Below are 19,310 nucleotides of genomic sequence, written 5' to 3' on the forward strand. Positions count from 1 at the left end.
AGTGGTTATTATTATATTGTCATCATCACGCTTCCTACAAAAGCACAAAGTGGCATAAATACAGTAGGTATCCCCCCCCCCCTTTAACTTTCAAGCATCATATGAGGTAGATTACACAGAGACGCTTAAGGACTAGCCCAAGCTCATCCATGGAGATTTATGGCTGAGCTAAGGTCTTTCCAGTTAAATCAAACACTCTGTAACAATAGATTCAGGTGGGTAGCCATATTGGTCTGAATCAAGAGAACAAAGTTTGAGTCCAGTGCCACCTTTAAGACCAACAAAGTTTATTTCTGGGTATAAGCATTCGCGTGCACGAAAGCTTATACCCAGAACTGAACTTTGTTGGTCTTAAAGGTGCCACTCGACTCAAACTTTGCTCTGTCCATAACAGTTAAGCTCTTAGAACCTAATAGGAGAGTCTGAATGGAAGAAAGGTCACCCCTTGAACACAGAAGAGCCAGGAGCAATAGTTCACATACCATATGGGAATCTGTGTGACCGCTCATGTTGCATCATAGCAGGAGAAACTACAGGCCAGTTGCGACAGGCCTCCTCTGCCAACTGAGGGAACTTACACAGCCTCATATGATTTTCGAGAAACAGGTTTGTTTTAAACTATAAACCTTCCCCTTAGTTCCCAGGTGTTCTTAAGGTAGCAAGTATATAAAAATGGGTGCACTGCTGTAGGTGAGTTTTGTGGTGTAGAAGAAGGAGAAGGGAGAGAAAGGGAAGAAGAGGAGGAGGAGGAAGAAGAAGATTTGGATTTATATCAAATCAGGTTTGAGTAAGAAGTTTGTTGGACTATAATCCTAGATCAACATCCTTCTTACTCAGACCTGATTGACAGAGATTTGAACACAACATGTCCTAAGTTCAAATTCTGTGCAAGATATAATGGTAAATCAGATTGCTCTCAGAGGCAATTGGTTCTGGAATAATTGTTTTATACAAAGTAACTTGATTTTTTTCATATAGAGTTGCTGTTTAGGGCCTGGAGATCTCACAGAATTACAACTGGTCTCCAGATAACACAGATCAGTTCCTCTAGAGAAAATGGCTTGCTTTGGAAGGTGGACTCTATGGCATCACCCCTTGCTGAGGTCCCTCCCCAAACCCTGCCATTCCCAGGCTCACCCCCCCCCCCAAATTTCCAGGAATTTCCCAACCTGGAACTGGCACCCCTAGTTTCTCTGGAGAAAATGGCTGCTTTGGAGGGTAGACTCTATGGCATTATATCCCTCTAAAGTCACTCCCCTTCTCAAACCCCACTCTTCCCAGACTCCACCCCCCAAATCTCCAGGAATTTCTCAACCTGGGGTTGGCAAACTTGTAAAAGGGTAATAAAACTATGGTGCTATCTGTAGATAAAGTCTGTGGTTTAACAATATCTTTTAACTTGGAAAGCTTTGTATGTCTTTCATTGTGTTTACAGTAGGCCTAACTTTGTAGATGAATGTGCAAAATAACAACTATAGCTGCAATCCTGAGCATATTTGCCTAGGAAAAACTATACTAAGTAAAGTGGGACTTCCTTTGGAGTAAACACGCAAAGGATTATAGTGGACTGTCATATTCTGGTCAGCACATCTGAAAACAGCTGGCCATTTGAAAACAGCTGTAATCTAGTAAGAGAAAGCATTCTTAGGAAAACCCAACTCTGGAAATCATATTCACACTGATGCAAGCAAGTGCTTCATCTGAGAAAGTGCTCTCAGATTTTTTTACAAAAATTCTATCAATACCTCTTCCTGCCAGTCAGCATCACTCTAGTCTTAGCCAGATTTCCTTTAAACCAAATGTTTTTCATTCACTCTTTACCATCAGTCATCTTACATATGAAATATAAGAAAGTGTGATTAAAGCAGTCTCTGGGCACTCCACTGTAGAATAAAATGTATTCATGCAATTTTCATTGCTTAATATTTTGGTTATTCCAATTATCACTTAACAACTGACAAACAAAGAAATAGCAATGCCCAATTAACAAGGAAACAGCCAAGTGAAACAAACACAGCGGTTAAACGAACAACAATATTTAAGAGTCTTTGATCCAAGTGCATCTCAGACTACATCTATAGAATGGATTGGCATTAGTAGCTGAAACGCACATAAAAAGCCCAACACTATAATAAAAAGTAACACCTATTCCAAATCTTTATAGCATTGATATTTTCAGCCTTTTAAGTATTGTTATTTCTAGAACTGCACAAGTTAAATGGTGTATAGAGAGATGCACAGATATCCAGTTTGATACATTTCTACTGCACATCAGTACCTATTTCCTTACCAGTAACATTTGCCTCATTTAGGCAATTCTTTAGGAAATAAGCTAAAGCAAGTATTGGAACAAATGCAGGTGTAAAGAGAAACTGAAGACAACTTATTGTCTTCAAAAGCAAGGTGTTCCTTCTCAGTGGTTTCAAGGAGAGAACAAAAAATAAACCTTCACTTTCTTTATTAAGTCTTCTACACTGTAGTACCCTTAAGTATCCTGCTAACTTGTCACAGGTGTGTACCATATGAACATCCTCAATCAGGAATGGTGTAATGATGGTACTATGACCATACTTTATTCACTCCAGGTCCCACTTAGGCATCTGCTACATATTTATTGCTTTAAAAGAAAGACAGGACTTTCAGAAGTATTAAAGTAGCTGACTGTTCATAGTACTCTTTTAAGAACATCTGGTTAAAGTAAGACATTGAGAAAACAAAAGGGCAGGTGGTATATGGCAAGCCTGAACATAGGAGTTATATGCACTTAAATACAGGAGTTTATGATTTTGTTCAACAAAAAGAGTGTCAGTTGGAAGTTTTATTTCCATGCACCCTACGTAGTGTGCTGCATATTACTGTCCTGCACTGCAAAGGAAATGGAGCACATAGCCAGGTAGCCATTCTGGAAAAAGAATGTAGGAAACAGTTCTCTTGCTATATCCTTCCCATATTTTTAAACACTGAAAAGTACCAGCAAAGGTAACAGACTTTTTTTAAAAAAATGACAGAACTGTGACATAATACTGATTGGTTAAAAAAAAAGTGAAATGTGTAAATTCATGTATCAATATAGCAACAGCTGCATGTCTGCTAGATGTCAATTACAAGTAGTTCCCCAAAAGAGAGATTGGATTAAAAAAGTGAAAGTCAAAACCCTAATAAAGTTAATGTTTGAAGACCTTTGATTCAAATTATACACAATGTTGCAGTGTAGGTGTGAAATAACAGTAATTTATCTCAATATACTTATGTAATAATGTTTATGAGTTACCAAATTAAAAAATCAATGATCCTTTCTGGATCCACGAAGGCCTGCATAATGAGGATACTGCAGGAACTATCAGGAAAGAGGAACCAACAACGTCTTTTCTCCAGAGCTTTGCTGAAAAATCTACTTGGATTTTCTATTCCATCCTTATGCTTTCCACGTTATATATTCCCACAGGGGAAAAAATTATATTGGAACCAACCCTTTCCCTATTAAGTCCTTTAGGAATATTGAGAAAGATTCCTGACCTGGCTAGTCCAGGCTAGCAGATCTCATATCAAAAGCTAAGCAGGGTCAGCCCTGGTTAGTATTTGGGTGGGAGGACACCAAGGAAATCTAGGGTTGCTGCGCAGAGGCAGGCAAATGGCAAAACACCTCTGAATGTCTTGTCTCTTGCCTTGAAAACCCTACAGGTTCATTATAAGCAATGTTCCCGCTAAGCTGTGGAGTCCTGCGAGCAAAAATTCTACTTTGTGAGCCACTGGCATTAAAGTAGTGAGCAAGCGACTTGTCTACTGCATAAATTAGTTTGCTCTGGAGCCCTCCTTCCTGAGCTAAGACAAAAATGTGTGAGCCAGAGGCTAAAAAACTGTGAGCTGGCTCACACTAACTCAGCTTAGAGGGAACATTGATTATAAGTCAGCTGCAACTCGATGGCAAAAGAAGACACAAAGAATACTGCACCTATACAAATAAGACATGCTAGAAACTTAGTGCTACTTTGGTTTGTTTGTTTTTTGGTTAAAAATATTTTGAAAAATATCCTTCCCAAAAGAAAGAAAGATAATCTCTTCATTAAAACACTGGCATGCAGTAGGGCTGCCAGGTCCCCCGGGAGGGTGGAGGTCCCCTTGCTAAAAGGGTCCCCAATCCGCCAGTCCAGAAAAAGCCGGCGGGGGAACCCTGCCACCAAAAGTTTCCAGGCTGATTGCTAGAGCATCAGCCAGCAATGTGCCCAACGCGGTGATGTCACTTTCGGCTGATGTCATCGCAGCACGCGCGCTTTGTGCACGTGAATGTCCTGGGCTCTCCCCCCCGCTATCAGCGGTAAGTGACACTATGATCTACTTTTCTTACATTCTAACCATTATCTAGTCTTTCTGATAAAAGCAGGAAAATGTCTTGCTCATTTAAACTACTGTCATTGATTCATTTGTTAAGTTCCTGAACTAAAGGCACCAAAGGAGTTTTGATGTTCTACATCAAGAGACCCAGAGACAGAATTATCAGCACATTTTATTTTTTCTAATAGAAAAGAACAGTGATGCATTTGCAAAGCTTTTAAAGGCTCTTTAATTTTCTGGGGATCAGATGGGGACCTCAGCTGTGGCTTGTTTTTACAAATGTCCATGATATAGAGCTATCATGATCACTGCTCGACTTACTGGAGTGTCAGCATTTCCATTGCAAACTGCACTTTTCTTCGGTTTACAGCATTGCTATTAAAAGTCACTCCAGACTTGGCAATCAATTTCTTAAAAACAGTTTATTAAAACAATAGTTTTAAAAGGCTGTTTGATTTAAAATGGCAAGAATGGCATAGAGACATAATAGTTGCATTTGATGTATTATGTTTAAGAAACCTTTCTTGATGTACGTACTTTTAAGATCTTTTCCTACAAATCAAGGACTAGACTTTAAGGGGGGAAAATTATAAAGGCAAATAGGGGAAGAATCCACTCAACATGACTGCTACTTGTTTCCTATAGAAAATTCTGCGCTTAAAATATTGAAGAAATATCTTTACAAAATTAATTTGGGATTTAATGAAAAAAGAGCCTTAATGCCAAGTCTGCTATGACTGCTTATATGATTCCTCTACTTGTTTCAGGCATAAAAGAGTCCTGTGTAGACACTATGGCAATTCTAATGAATATATGTGTAGAGGAAGAGAGCTTGGGACTCCTGGTTTGCCTTCCCTGCCTCCACATGTTCTGAACAGAATCTCTCCATTAGGAACTATTCTGAAGATCAAATAAATTAATGATGGTCAGTGGTGGGGCAAGAAGGCACACACTTAATTCCCTCTTCCCCAAATTATTCTGCAGATCATCTGTACAGGACTTTTGTAACATCTAACTGAAAAATCATCAAAGCCTACTGCAGCAGAATAATAAAAATGGAAGATATCAAAGTAACATTTCTAAGTAGATTTGAGCTGAAAGTCCTTTTTTTACATATCAACAAATCAGCGGAAATTTGTCATTTAAAAATCACATCTGTTTTCATTTACGGAAGCACAAAAACTGGTTTCAAGCCAATAGGGAAAATATCTTTTTGTCCTTTGCTGGCTTAAAAATGTCTAAAACGGTTTTGTTCAAACTCTGTAAAACTACAAAGGGGATAACAACTCTCTTGTTACTAAGCTGGAAATGTGAATGCCAGGTTCCAGCCAGGAGTAAAATTTTATGGCTATATAATAAGCTATTATGGAAATATAGACATAACAGTATCTGCACTGCAATTATAGTATAACAATACTACAAACAACAACTTGAAATGTACTATTTAGTCTCAAGTTCATGGAAAGCACATTTGCCATGGAATGCAAACACACGTGAACATACAGATACCAAAATATTTTGCTCGGATATACGGGATGCTATAATCATTGCTTAGTTTTTATTTTTAGTAAAATCTAGGAGCCACAATTTAAAACTTGTTTCTTACCTACTAGCCATATTCCATTCAAGGGCTGGATTCTGAGAATTTCTTTCACTTTCTGGAAGTGTCCTTCCTTTACCATTTTCCTTCTCTGGCTTCAGCTGATCCCACTGAGCTGTACCAATGTTGATGGAATGGAGATCTATTTGATATTGCCTGTCTTCTACCTCTGATCCAGGATCTCGAATAATTCCTAGATTCAATGCTCTCCTATGATGGCAGAAAGAAATTGAAGAGTTAAGAAAACTGTTCAGTAATTTCTACCTCTAAACCACTGACTGGAGAAAGTTTCAGGGCTATATTGTGGGGGACAAAGCCTAAAGAAAGCTTTACCCATTAATGGAGCTAATTAATTGAATAATGACAAATATCATGGATATTAAATGCATATGTAATGTCATTGCCTTGTATATTATCTGTATAACTGTGTAAAGAAAGGTATGTAAGGTTGTATTTTTAATGACAGAAGATACAGAACAGCAATCTTAGAATACATTCAGTGTTATGGTAATTTTTGCAAGATGTCAATTTTTGTTTCTCTGTTACCTTCATAATAACATCTCACTACATCATGTGTTATGCCTGTTCAAACAGCATTTTTGTGCTTTCAAGAATACTGTACTAACCATTTTGTAAGCATAGGAAAGAACCCCCTCAGGAAAATATGCACCTCTAATGATACACATCTTATAATAATACACATTCCTCATTCCCAGGTGATTCAAAACAAATAGGGATTTACGTGTTCAAACTAACGATTGGCTGTTCCTGTGTTATAGATGCTACACATCTTGAATGGTAGAAAATAAGAAATTAAAAAAGCTCTCTCATTGTTAAATTGTGAAAGAAGCCTTGAAAAATTAAAGCTTCATTTTTCAAAGGAACCAAGATCAAAGGTCACAAAATATGATATTGGGCCTCTTGGATAAAGAAATGCTGTTTGAGCCTCCTTACTTCCTGCTCAGTGGCCATAGAATATTCTTGGTTGCAACCCTTTGATCACCTTCTTCCCATCATCGGTGGGACAGTTTCTTGCCTGTGGGAAAATAAAAGTGGCGCAGACTTTCCTTCTTAAGATGCTTCAGTTGGAGGATTTTTCAGGTTTCAGGGCATACTGGTTAAATAAGTAAGACGCCTGCAGGCAAGACAGGGACTATGACAAACCACTATTATGGCTAGTTCAAAACTGCAGCACTGTGCAGAAATCTTTTCTTTACTTTAACTCTCTGCTCTTATGATTATACTCTTGAGCATTAACAATTCAGCGTAACAATGGAATATTAATAATAATTATTATAACAATGGGCACATCTAACAGGTAAAGCATCAAATTATCAAGCTCTAATTATCTGTTGGATTTAATCCCATAAGAAAAGAATTTAGCAACAGCCAGAGTATTATCATAATAGTTTCCAGTCAAGAGAGTCTGTAGCTTACAGTAGGCTGAGGAACTGGCTAGGTCCTTTAGGAAGCGAGAAACAAACATGTTTGGACAGTCTAATAAACAGTGTTACCAAGTGTCAAGACTCCCTGTTTCACAGCTAAAGAATCTTTCAACTAATGGAATCCTCTCAAAGCGACCTGACAGATCTGCCATTGGAAATGAGTTAAAATGGGCCAACATAAAGGCTTGTCTATATTTTGAGTATGTGAATCCAAAATAAAGGGGAGAGCAAACTCTGTGGGCCCTGAATCTAGTACTGGACTCATCTCATAAAGACATCTCAAAATCAACTTTCTAACAGAGCTTAAACTAAACTATCAATATCATTAGGGGAAATCCCCAGGCAATCCAAACAAGAGATTAGCAATTTCTGCCAAGTTGTTTTAAAGGCATCCACCCAAATGAACCTGCCCATTCCCAAAGAGGCAAAGGTTAACTTGAGCCAAAGTCCAAAAGCAGCTGCCCAGGCCCTTGCTTCTAGGGAGCACACACCTAATTCAGCTCTCAATGCAGTTCCTGCCACACAGCATGGGGCTCCTGAGATTCTTCGAAGGAATCTAGCAAAAAAAGTATCGTTGAACATGGAAGGCAGGAATCCAAATTGAAGCACCATATAACAACTGGGATCCCACCTTAGAGTTATACACTGAGAGTGCCGCAGGTATACCTCCTTTAGAGTAAAAAAAGAGTGGGTTATTACATTGGTCGTTTGAGTAGCTAGCTGTTGAGCCTCCTCTATAAGTTGTTTCCATGAAAGGTTATATCGAAAGAGTATTCCTAAATATCAAAACTCTAGCTTTTGCCTGTTAATTTCCCAGTTTTAAATTGGAGATTTTACAGAAATCACAGTCTACATGAATGACTGTTGAGAAGAAATGCTATGTTCTTTAGTACCTGTTCTCCCACTCTTAGTTTCACAGGATAGACCAATTAGCTACAAACAGCATCCAGTCTTGTTTCTGGTTTGAATAGAATAAGTTACCTGTTTGGTGTTCAACCTGACAACCAAATATTGTTTAGGGATCAGAGATGAAAGTACGTGACTGTTGCTACAGAAGAACAAGGTCCTATGCAATGAGGAAGTATCCACATCCAATGAACAACTGTCTCCTTCTCCACTGAAAGTTCAGTTACCTAAAGAAATTATTGTGGAAGTAGATACATATGGATTGGATCCAACTCAATGATGTACTGAAAATGTTTCCAGTTGTGTGAGAGGGGGACAACAATTTCTGCATTTTTTTCCTCTCCTGAATAGCCTCCATCACACATAGGGTTGCAAGAAGGAAGGTGGAGGCTTGGGAAAAATCAGACCCATGAACAAATTTCCGCTCACCGTTCTTAGGATTCAATCCAATGAGATTTACGGGGGGGGGATAATTCCCAGTTACTGCAGAATGCAATCGCCCAATGTTCCTTACCATTTTAGGAATATACTAAGTATATTGTATATTAGGAAAATGATTTACAGGAGTCATTTGTTCAACACCACCATGTAATGCTTGTAGGTAAAGAATACTGAATTTTCAGCACACAGAGAGGGATCACCTGCTAGGAAGACATAAAAGCTATTATTCTACTATGGCTTACACTGATTCCGTATTGTCGTCCGGGAAACAGGTATTTTTGGTCCTTGAAATCCTAATGTAACAACCTACATAAACTTTACCATTTGAAAGTTTGTATTTCCCCCCAACTTTCACATTGGTTTTCACCAATCTTCCAGTCACAGTTCTTTTACATCAGAACGAACTCCAACAAATATATTTGCTTTAGGTATATTTGTTCCACTACAGATAATCTAGACAACTTAATTATTTAAAATATTTATATGTTGCTTTTATCCTGGATAATAGGACTCAAAGTGGCTTGCAATCACAATCTAAATCCCAATATAATCATCCAGAATCCAAGCTTATCAAGACATCAACAACCCACACCTGTTATTTAAAAATTCCAACTATCATGCAGCCCCTTCCTGTCATCACTTAGACATACTTAAATAATTGGGGGGGGGGCATCAAGAGTCAGCAATTTATCTTGGGGGGAAACACTACACTACCACAAACCCGACAGAACAGTCTTGGGGGGAGGAAGTCTTCAGCCCCAGCAACATTGCAGCTTTGGCAGTCAGTGGCAGCACAAAGCACTAGAGAAGCACATGACAAAAACCACAAATAGCAGGTCCTGGCTATACCCTTTTAAGATGCTGCTGTTGGACCAGCAGCTAGTCTTGACAAAAGATACCATCACCCCTACATTCCACCAACTAAAATTATGCACATGATATTACAGCAGCTGAAGTTCTGCAGACCGATGTTGTAAGCACATAGGGTTGCCAGGTCTGGGTTGGAAAATACCTGGAGAATTTGGGGGTGGACCCAGGAGAGGGTGGGGTTTGGGGAGGGGAGGGGCCTCAGCAGGGTACAATGCCATAGAGTCCACCCTTCAAAGCAGTCATTTTCTCCAGGGGAGCTGATCTCTGTCAGCTGGAGATCAGTTGTAAAAGCGGGATATCTCCAGGCCCCACCTGGAGTCTGGCAACCCTAGAAGCACAGCAGCCTCTCTTTTCCCAGTCCCAGGTGCTTTATACTATTTTTAGGGAGAAAGTGGAGCTGGAACAACCAAATCTCTGCAGTCAGTATTAGAAAAACTGGGAAAGCCAAGGTAGGAAACAGCCTCTCTGTAGTTTTGTAGAAACTGGAGAAAGAAGGGAATGTCCCATCCTATCAACACTCCCACAAGCCAAGTAACACAAAACAGTGTGTGACTATCTAGTTACATGGAAAGAGGCCTCTGTAAACAGACCAGAATTTTATATATTTTTTCCTGCCCTGTTTCACAGTTTATCTCCCAATTCATCCTTGGAGATCTTTCTTTATCACAACTTGTCGTCTTGCATTCACTACAAGTTGTATGAAAGATTTAGTATTTGGACAATCTATCATAAAGACATACATTTTTGTCACAAATCCAATAAACACACAGCTTTGACTGGTTTTACTCTATCAGGCAAACAAGATTTTATTTAAGACTAAATATTTTTTGACATATAGAGGAAGGTTGGAGTTTACCTCAAATACTAAATAACCACAAAAGTTATTAACTTAAATATATGGATGAAAAAATAGAAACCAGACACCTTAACAGATCTGGCAATTAAAAAAAATTAACCACCCTTCTTAAAAGGTCAAGAGTGCATATCTAGTGCATCTTGTTCAGAAAGAAAATCCACAGACTAGGGGCCAGCACCAACAGGGCAGATAGCAACCTTCAAGGACAGAACCTGTAAGGGGTTTGACTGTTTGAGGGGGAGCAGCAGGGTCGTAGCCAGTAGTGGAGCTTTAGGGGCTCAGCCCCCTATTGGTTAGGGGTGAGCCCCAGTGCCAGCGAGTCCCCAAAGCCCCCCAAGCTATTAGAAAAGTATAACTTTGAATTTAGTTCAGCCGTGACACATTGAAGCCAGCTGCCCACTCCTTCCTTGCTTGATTCATTCCTTTATCCACTCTGCTGCTATTGACTGGCCAGGGCTCTCCCAGAATTGCAACTGATGGCTGAGCTGAAGAGATCAGTAACTCTGAGCAGGCAGACTTCATGGAGCACAGATGGCTGATGCCCACGTTGTTGTAAAGGGAAGGGGGGAGGCTAGGCAGCCACCAAGAGGGAGGGAGGGAGGGGGCAAGCAAGCACCCCTTGTGTGGCGAGGAGATGCATGCTTTTGCTGCAGCAGAGCGGTCTTCTTTGCCTTTCTCGGCTTGCCAGCACGCAGGGGAAACCCTCTCTGCTCACTGCCCTGCCATCTGGCTGCCTCCTCTTCAGATCTTCTTGAGGAGAGTCACTCGTGGTGACTCCCAAAATCATAAAGCTTCCTCCCGGAACATTTCCTGGCTATGGGGTTGGGGAGTAGCAAGGCTTATATGGGAGATGACACTTCCTGCATTTGTCCAAGGCCAGGCCATTTAAGACATTAAAAGTCAAATATGTTACCTTGATCCAGAAGCTATATATGCCACCTTTTCAGAGGCCTACTGAAGGTGACTCATAAAATCTTTAAAATAGCATAAAAATTAATAATAAATCCAACTATAAAACCTAGCTATAAACTCTGCTGTTTTAAGCTGTTATCTGCTGGCAGTCAGCAGCAGAGATGAGCACAAACCATGAAAATGGAGGTTCGTGGAGGTTAATGGGTTTCGTTTAACAAACCTCTCTGGGATGCTCCTCTAACTGCCCTCTAAGTTGTGTACAAATTGGCTTGGGGGGTGGGAGGGGAGACCCTAGGGTCAAAAGTGCAAAAGGGGAAGGAGTGTGTTGAACAGATCCCCTGCAAGCTAGAAGCATCAAACTCGCAGCAGATCTCCCTAGGATGCCCCTCTACCTGCCCTCCAAGTTGTGTACTGATGTGTGCAGACTGGCTTGGGGGGGGAAGATCCTAGGGTCCCATGTGCAAAAGGGGAAGGAGTGTGTCAAACAGACTACCTGCAAGCTAGAGGCTGAGAGCATAATGGGAACTCTCTGGTTGGCAGCCAGAGCTGCCTATCAAGCTTTGGAGGGCCACTACTGGTGTTTCCAGGGCTGTTTAAGTTCATCCTCCATTGCCTGGACAGTTGATTCATTGATGCCAGCATGTCTGGCCAATGAACCACTCCCACAAACCTCATGAACCTCTGTGAAAATCGGTTCACTTTGTGAGAGAACCGATTGCATGAACCGAGGCTTGCAAACTATGAACAGGCCTGGTTCATGACGAATTTTGGTTCATAATTCAGTTCATGCCCTTCTCTAGTCAACAGCCTAAATTATCTTCATAAAATAGGTCCCAAGCTGTTAAAAAAGATGAAACTCCTCCGCAAGAAACATATCACATAAAGGAGAGTGAGGTAGGCTCCATGCAAGACTCAACAGAAAAGATATTCCAAAGGCAAGGTGCCACCACTAAAAAGAGCCTTGCCCCTATTTGCAACTCACCCTCAGGTAGGTGCATAGAGAATGTAGTATGGGAGGTAGTGGTACTTCAAGTATCCTGACACCAAATGCATTTAGGGTCTTAAAGGTAAAAAACAGCTGGACATCCATTGTTGATCTTTCAGCCTAGGAGTGATATGACCCTGTAAGCCAGCCCTTGGCAGTAGCCTTGCTGCTGAATTTTGGACCAACTGAAATGTCCAGTTTTCAAGGGCAGCTCAATGTAGAATGCATTACAGTATTTTAACTGGGATATGATCAAAGAATGGATCCTCATGGCTCGTTCAAGCCACTATTCTCTGGACAAGCTGAAGTATCTGGACTACATAAAAGGGCAGTGCTTTATAGGGTGCATTATAATAGTCAAATTATGAAGTTCCTGGGCATGCAAAACAGTAACAAGGACCTTATCAAGAAAGGGGCACTTCTGACGCACCAGCATCTCCAGCCATCTTGGTCACCAATGTCTCCTGAAAATCCAGAAACAAAGCCAGACCGAGGAGTATTCTGAAGCTAGGAGAGGTAGCAAATACAATAGAAGACAGACTCAAGATTCAGGATGATCTTGATAAGCTCAAAAACTGGGCTAAAACTAACAAAATGAATTTCAACAAAGATAAATGTAAAGTTCTGCATTTAGATAGGGAAAATCAAATGCATAATTATAGGATGGAGGAGACTTGTCGGTGGCAATATATGTGAAAAGGATCTAGGAGTCTTAGCAGATCATATACTGAACATGAGTCAGCACTGTGTGCTGCAGTAGCTAAAATGTTTGGAATTCTGAAATGGTGGTGGGCGCAACCACAAAATGTCAGGGAGTGAGGTTATGCATAAATCTAACAGTAATTCTTTAATATTTCAGGCAGAAGCTCGATTTAACAGGATGCCTTTTAAAATGAATATATTGTTTAAAATATTTTCTTGCATACACACAGCTTACTTTCAGTCACACAGTTAAGGTACTTGTGCTGGGGCAGCAACTGCTACCAAAGCAATTTTTTTTTTCATATCTGCACAGCCAATCAGATCTCCAGTGGACAATCAGAAACCCTGCTGTCCAAAAGCTACACCTGGCACTGCTCACTTTCTAAATACTCTTGATGAGTGTCAGGAAAGGTGTTGGTGGGCACCATGGCACCCATAGACAACATGCTGGGGACCCCTACCACAGAATCTGCCCTCCCAAACTGCCATTCCCTTCAGGGAAACTGATCTCTGATGTCTGGAGATCAGTTGTAATTCTGGGAGAACTGTCATACCAACCCTGAGGTTGGTAGTCCTACTTGCAGTAAGAAATACCCAGTGAAAACAAAACCCACAATCAAGACTCTTGGGGCTTTAAACCCAATCTGGGTAGGACCAGTGCACTGATGGGAAATATTTTTTATTATTTATTCGTCTAATTTGTACCCCGCCCTCCCCACCACGGCAGGCTCAGGGCAGCTTACGGACAATATGTTAAAACAGTTAAAACACCATATTTAAATAAAATCTCAACAATACAGAATAAAACATATCATAAAGTGCTAGTATAATTCATAGCTGATGGCGATCACCATTAACCCACTTCACCAGACTCCTGATAGAATGACTAAGACAGTATACTTTGCTAGCTGTTAGACCTGATGTTCCCTGAGGTAGACATTTTAGGCCCATTCTAGGCCAGGTCCCAGCTCTTTTCAAAATTGATCTTTGTTCTATTCTGTAGCATAAGAATGCATCTAAAGGCCAAAGTCTGGGCCAAAAGATAAGCCAAGGACTTCCAGAGCCTTGCTATAAGAGCTGCTGTAATTGCCATGATGTATAAAATCAGATGTACCTTTTATTATATTCTGCAGGTTTCAACCATCCTTTTTCCAGGTGGCATCAAACTAAAAGCCTATTCGTTGGTAAATAATACAATAATGTGCGACATCCAAAGAAGACCTTAGGCATGTAACGGGAAACAGAACTGTAATGTTTTCCTTTTTAACTTGATTTAGTGTGGGTCAGGCATTTTGTATGTTTATACAAGAAACAGCTTGTGTTGAATCAGTTACTACTCACTGCTGAATAGGCATAATTCAGAGGTTCATTGTAAGAAAGTCAAAGGTATTCCCTTACAGGTCAGCTGAGAACTATGAAAGGCCAAAGAAACCAAAAAGAAAAAAAAAAGAATATAAGTAATGCTATTGCATAATTAAACATATTTATTACAAGAAGTTCTACTTTCACCCATTTTTGTTCTTCCTAAAGGAAGAGGAGTATCCACACTATATGGATGTGATGGCTAGTTCTGAAAGCATTGTTCTCAAAGGTGTAACTCTCCAGATGATAATCGGAAAGCCACTGTGCTTTGGCCAAGCTTACAGCTTAGATTGTCATTATACAGATAAAATATGGAATACAGAAGTACAGTAAAACTGCTCTGAGTACTTGAAATTGGGAAGAAAAGCATTTGGGAAGGTTGAGTAAGAGAGTTACATGTGTCCTACCATAATCTTCCCCACAGTACAGTTCTTCCAGGTTCAAAAAGCAATATGGCGATTAGGTACAAGAGGTTTCAGAATAGAAAACTGCTGGCACACGTGTGCACATTAGCAATGGGCATGAACCGAGAAATGAACTGTGGTCTGAGCATGAACCAGGCCGGTTCGTGGTTTGTTTTTTATGTCATACCTGAATCCAAAAATGAACCATCTTTTTTTCTTGGAGGTTTGTTTGGTTCATTAGAGTGGTTCATTCTCCAAACATCCTGGTGCTGATTCAATCAATTTCTAGTAGGCAACTCTGGAGGTGGACCCATAGCAGTTGTCCATGGCTTGGTTGGCAGCTACGGGAGGCAAACCATGGAGCTCCCATTATGCTCTATGGGACCAGATTTTGTGTGTGTGTGTGTGTGTGTATATATATCTATCTATATCTATACCTATACCTATATCTCTATCTATCTATCTATCTATCTATCTATCTATCTATCTATCTATCTATCTATCTATCTACACACACACCACACCACACCCTGACTCAGCTGTTTTCACTTTGCAGCAGGAAAAGAAAGGAGCTAGTCGTCATGTGAGAGCAAGTTACGAAGAATTTTGTGTGGCTGATTTAAGGGGAGGTTAGAGCTGAGCTTTCCCAGGGCACTTGGTTTGGGGGGTTATAACTCAGACATCCCAAATCCAATCTTCACCAAACTTGGAGGGTGGGTGGAGGAGAGCCTGCTGAAGTTTCACTGTGAGTTTGGCATCTCTAACTTGCAAGGGGGCTGTTCTATCACCTCCTGAACTAATGAACCAAATGAACTACAAACCAGTTCGGGAAACGGGAAAAGTTCATGGTGTGTGTAATCAAATGAACCATGAACCACCACGAACCACAATTTTCCCAGTTCATGCCCATCCCTAGTGCACATACATTTCCCTTTAAAGCTCTAACATGCTTAAAGTTCAAAATAGTTCATGAGCACACAGGCATTCTAGGAGTAATTTGGTGGTCATAAAAGAGTCATCTCTGTAAAAAAAATTCATTGACATGTAGACTGTTTGTATTCTGGAACTAGATATTTAATCCATATTTAATGAATGGAAGTGTTTTTACTGAAAAGTTATACATTATAATGCTCTGCATCAGTTACTTTGTCAGTATAAGTTTCACATTTTACCTTGAAATGAATGCTTACTTTAGGTAGGTGAACTCCCCCTCCTCTTTAGAAATGTACCCTGACAGTCCTTGTACTATCTTTGCTTTCTGCCACCAAAACCATGAGAGACCAAATATAATAATAGCTCCATGTAAGCAATGCAATTGACAAAACCAGGTTCACAGTGAATTAAACAGCAAAAGAACACTCACCACAATGAGTAAAACCTTAATGTATTCTGAAAAAGTTATACATGTATCCAATACATATATTACATTAACAATTCTAATTTTCCAGATTTTCGCCATATATTTGAGGATCTTGCAACTATAGAACTTATTTTCTAACTGAAATCCTCAACAGTAATAAATATACAGCTGAGGCATGTTAAAGTATTACTTCTCAGAATTTATTGTTAGTGAGAATTCATTCTCAAGAAGATTGTGTACAATTTAATAGAATAACCACAGTGTATTAGAATACTGGATTCTAAAGATACCTCATACAATTTTTAAAAATATGGTGTTTATTATTGTTGAGGATTTCAATTAGGAAATAAATTATATAGTTGCAAGATCCTCAAATATATGGTGAAATCTGGAAAATTAGAATTGTTAATGTAATATATGTATCGGATACATGTATAACTTTTGGCAGAATACATTAAGGTTTTACTCATTCCAGTAAGTGTTGTTCTTCCATATAAGCAATCAACAAATTGTATCTTCTCATGGTACAGTTCTCAACCACTGGCCCACTTGTGTAAATTCAGTTTCCACTTATTAGATTCTGCTTAAAAGCAAATTGCACTCACAAAGCCAGTTTGGTGTAGTGGTTAAGTGTGCGGACTCTAATCTGGGAGAACCAGGTTTGATTCCCCATTCCTCCACTTGCAGCTGCTGGATGACTCTGGGCAAGCCATAGTTCTGTCAGAGCTGTTCTTGAAAAAGAGCAGTTTCTGTCAGAGCTCTCTCAGCCCCACCTACCTCACAGGGTGTCTGTTGTGGGGAGGGGAAGGGAAAGGAGTTTGTAAACCGCTCTGAGACGCTGAGTGAAGGGCGGGGTATAAATCCAATCTCTTCTTTTTCTTCAAATGAAGGACACTCTGAGACTGGGCCTTTTGGAGGTGAAGCCTGGGGAGGTAGGAGTTTGATGAGGGACATCAGCAGGGTGTAACGCCATTGAGTTCATGCTCCAAAGCAACCATTTGCTCCGGGGGAACTGATCTATATAGTTTGGAGCTCAGGTGTAATCCCAGGAGAACTCCAGCTCCACCTGGAGATTAGTGAACCTACAGTCAGATTAGCGAACCTACAGTCAGGTCTCTTGTTCACATAAAGGTAAAGGTAAAGGTTCCCTTGCTCGAAAGCCAGTCGAATCCGACTCTAGGGTTGCGGTGCTCATCTCCGTTTCAAAGCCGAAGAGCCAGCGCTGTCCAAAGACGTTTCCGTGGTCATGTGGCCGGCATGGCTAAACACCAAGGCGCACGGAACGCTGTTCCCTTCCCACCGAAGTGGTACCTATTTATCTACTTGCAATTTCTTGCTTTCGAACTGCTAGGTTGGCAGGAGCTGGAACTAGAGATGGGAGCTCACTCCATCATGCGGCACCCGGGTCTTGAACTGCTGAACTACCGACCTTCCACAGCCTGCAGTTCAGCTCTGGCTATATTGCAGTCTCTGGAAAACACTTCAGGACACTATGAGAAGTTCAGTGCTGTCTGAGAAGAACAGGCATCCTCCTGTGTGGTCTGCAACTTGTCACTTTATACAGAAGCACCAGAAATACCAGTACTACAGTATCTGCCATTACCAGGGTAACAAGACCTGGGCATAAGGAACTGAAATTTTAAAACCTGGCTTTAAAAAGGTTTACATTAGCTTTTGTAAATACCTCAATAGAACATACATCATGGTTATTACCTGGACAGAGGCTGGACAAGCTGTGTAATTAGAGAATATTTATTAAGTTGTAACTGATTTGTTATAACTTTCCTGAGCAACCAATTTAAAACTGTCTTTGAGATTAATTCCATTTGCAATTAGTTTGTTGGAAACAAAAGACAAATGATGGAAACATATACTAAAGAGCTAGAAACAAATTCGAATAGCGATTCTTCTCATTCAAATGGCCAATGTAGAAAAATGCTGATTTTTTTTTTAAAAAACCTGACATTTATAATCAAATATTTTTCTAAACAACAGAGACCTCTTTTGCCCTCCTTGCCATGAAGGTCTCAATGCTCCCATCACCTGACAGACTACTTGTGTCCAAGGAAAGATTTTACATAGCAGCAGGAAAAATGCTGTTTCGTCAGTTATCTATATATCTAATTCCTAACAGTCCCCTCTGCTTATTTCCTCAGATACTTATTTCCTCAGATAGGGAGCGCACTCTCCCTCAGCAGGTTTTTCTACATACTGAGGGGACTCTATGGGTCTACAGAAAAATCTGAAAAGTTAAAAAAAACAACCCTCAGGGAATGTTGACTGCTGTTGAATCCCCCCCCCCAATCTTTTGAAATGACCATCATAGGGATCTACTCCAGGCCTCACCGCATCAACAGTGAGAGATAGACTAGCAGATAGAGGTAGGAGGAGAGAGAGGGAGGGAGGGAGAGAGGGAGGGAGGGAGGAGAGGAAGCAAAAAGTAGAACTGAATCTGGGATTGGGAAGGATTCCTCCTGCAGTATGAAGGGGGTTTGGAGCCAGTCCTGGGATTAAGATTGTCTGCTCCAGGTTGAGGAATTCCTGGAGATTCTGTGGTGAAGTCTGAGGAGTGCAGAGTTTGGGGAGGGGAGAGTCCTCAGCTGGATATGATGCCACAGAGTCCACCCATTTTCTCCAGGGGAACAGGTCTCTGTTGTCTAAAGTTCAGTTGTAATTCTGGGGGATCTTCAGGTCCCACCTGGAGGCTGGCAAACCTAGGCCTAGCAGCACCTTCTGGGTAACCTGATACCACCTGACTTGCATGATTCAACTGGGCCTGGCTGCTTGCTACTGTTCAACAGCAGCCACCCAATGAAAGTCAATGTAGTATGATGGTCAGAACTTCAGAGTAGGGTTTGCAAGACCCAGGTTTAGATCCCCATCTTGCTATGGAAGTTCACTGGGTGATTTTGAACCAGTCACATACTTTCAGCCTAACCTACCTCATAGGGTTGTTGTGTGGATAAAAAGGAGGAGAAAATAATGTCAACTGCTTTAGTCCCCACTGTGGAGAAAGACCATAGTTTTCCTCAGTAGAAGCTGCAGGGGGAAAGGAGACAGAAAGCTGAAGACAGAGGGGCAGATAAAAGTAGGTTGTTGGGTGAGAAGGAGATAGGGATGCCAACTCCATGTAGG

At 40.6% G+C, this 19,310-nt stretch overlaps 1 protein-coding gene across 1 annotated transcript in view; it reads right to left on the reverse strand.

Annotated features, from left to right (window-relative positions):
• VPS13B (vacuolar protein sorting 13 homolog B (yeast)) overlaps nucleotides 1-19,310 on the reverse strand; it is a 512,836-nt gene that overhangs the window by 192,869 nt on the left and 300,657 nt on the right. Inside the window, exon 31 of the mRNA XM_015405853.1 lies at nucleotides 5,939-6,142. Coding sequence (XP_015261339.1) covers nucleotides 5,939-6,142 — 204 coding nt within the window. The remainder of the gene's footprint in view (nucleotides 1-5,938; nucleotides 6,143-19,310) is intronic.

Source organism: Gekko japonicus, unplaced genomic scaffold (genome assembly GCF_001447785.1).
Source record: "Gekko japonicus isolate JY-2015 unplaced genomic scaffold, Gekko_japonicus_V1.1 scaffold232, whole genome shotgun sequence".
Lineage (NCBI taxonomy): Eukaryota > Metazoa > Chordata > Lepidosauria > Squamata > Gekkonidae > Gekko > Gekko japonicus.